This window comes from Octopus bimaculoides, chromosome 1 (genome assembly GCF_001194135.2).
Source record: "Octopus bimaculoides isolate UCB-OBI-ISO-001 chromosome 1, ASM119413v2, whole genome shotgun sequence".
In the NCBI taxonomy this organism is placed as follows: Eukaryota; Metazoa; Mollusca; class Cephalopoda; order Octopoda; family Octopodidae; genus Octopus; species Octopus bimaculoides.
This window is the reverse complement of record NC_068981.1, coordinates 184125430-184127510: the sequence shown is the minus strand read 5'-3', so window position 1 is coordinate 184127510 and position 2081 is coordinate 184125430. Positions and strand designations below refer to the sequence as shown.

Here is a 2081-nt window from a genome sequence, read left to right as displayed (position 1 = left end):
AGGGACGTAAACACACCAGCATCGGTTGTCAAGCGATGGTGGGGGGTGGGGGACAAATACACACACACACACACACACACACATATATAAATATACACATATACAACAGGCTTCTTTCAATTTCCGTCTACCAAATCCACTCACAAGGCTTTGGTCAGCCCAAGGCTATAGTAGAAGACACTTGCCCAAGGTGCCACGCAGTGGGACTGAACCCGGAACCATGTAGTTCGTAAGCAAGCTACTTAACACTCTTCATCATCACCAGAGTGTTGGACAAGTTTAACCAGTTGGAAACCATTTTAATTTAATTAAACATGGTCTGACATTTGTCTGCTCCTTTCAATCCTCACAGCCACCTCCCTCCACAAGAAGCTTCATGACCAAAGGTGTTTCAGCCATATTCATAAGCATTGTGTATCTTGGACTACTCTATCTTTTATCCTTTACTTTTTTCAGTCATCTGACTGGCCATGCTGGGGCACAGCCTTGAAGGGTTTTAACCAAACAAATCGATCCCAGGACTTATTTCTTTTTAAGCCTGGTACTTATTCTATTGGCTTCTTTTGTTGAACTGCTAAGTCATGGGGATGTAAACACACCACCAGTTGTCAAGCAGTGGTGGGGGACAAACACAGACATAAAGACACACACACATAGATGTATATGATGGGCTTCTTTCAGTTTCCATCTATCAAATCTATTCCACAAGGCTTTGGTCAGCCTGAGGCTATAGAAAACACTTGCCCAAGGTGCCATGCAGTAGGACTGAACCCAGAACCATGTGATTGGGAAGCAAGCTTCTTATTTCTTTACTGCTCACAAGGGGCTACACACAGAGGAGACAAACAAGGACAGACAAATGGATTAAGTTGATTATATCGACCCCAGTGCGTAACTGGTACTTATTTAATCGACCCCGAAAGGATGAAAGGCAAAGTCGACCTCGGCGGAATTTGAACTCAGAACGTAACGGCAGACGAAATACCGCTAAGCATTTTGCCCGGCATGTTAACGTTTCTGCCAGCTCGGCGCCTTTTTACCACACAGCCACACCAACGCCATTACTCCTTTACTCTTATACTTGTTTCAGTCATTTGACTGCGGCCATGCTGGAGCACCGCCTTTAGAACTCATTCTTTGTAAGCTTAGTACTTTTTCTATCGGTCCCTTTTGCTGAACTGCTAAGTTACGGGAACGTAAACACACTACCATCAGTTGTCAAGCAATGTTGGTGGGGGGACAAACATATACACACAAACACACACACACACACACACACACACACACATACGATGGGCTTCTTTCACTTTCCATCTACCAAATCCACTTACAAGGCTTTGGTCGGCCTGAGGCTATAGTAGGAGGCACTTGCTCAAGGTGCCACATAGTGGGAATGAACCCGGAACCATGTGGTTGGTAAGCAAGCTACTTACCACCTAATTTTTTTATTTTTTTTTAATAATAAATGATAGAGTGTAATTTGAAGGAAATTAGGTTACTATTTCTAGCAGGTCGAGCAACACATACAAGTTATTCCCACCTGTTGTTGACTTGCTATGGTTGACCCTTTTGATACTGAATTTCCTGGGACTGACTATTCCTGTTTTAAAGTCACCTAAATTTTAAAAAACTTCCATCCAAATTTATGTTCCCAACACCAGCTGAATAACGACAAAATTGTTTATTTTACTAAATTCATTAGTATTTTCAAATTTAATTTAAACAAAGTAATGCATTCCTACAGAAATATGGCTGTAAAAGGGTGAAGGTTCTGCTTGATAGTGACATAGAGGTGAACTATTTGTAGGGTCAGTGTTTGTTTAGGATAACTGATAGTAAGAAGACTAACACTAGTGTTTGTGATGATGGTGATGGTGATGATGGTGATGGTGATGATGGTGGTGGTGGTGGTGAAGATGTAGCTGCTGCTGCTGCTTCCCCCCCCTCCTCTTTTTACATTGGTGTTGATTTCTGTTTTCAGGTCAATTGAAGTTGTCAATCTACATGAATTCTGGCATGCTGACAGTAAATGGTAAGTTACAACTTTTTGACAATATGGCTGAAGGCACAATAAAAAAAAA

At 41.9% G+C, this 2081-nt stretch overlaps 1 protein-coding gene across 1 annotated transcript in view; it reads left to right on the top strand.

Moving 5' to 3' along the window:
- Nucleotides 1–2081, top strand: part of LOC106879317 (uncharacterized) — a 37275-nt gene that overhangs the window by 33737 nt on the left and 1457 nt on the right. Inside the window, exon 3 of the mRNA XM_014928824.2 lies at nt 1982–2032. Within this exon, the coding sequence (XP_014784310.1) occupies nt 1982–2032 (51 nt within the window). The remainder of the gene's footprint in view (nt 1–1981; nt 2033–2081) is intronic.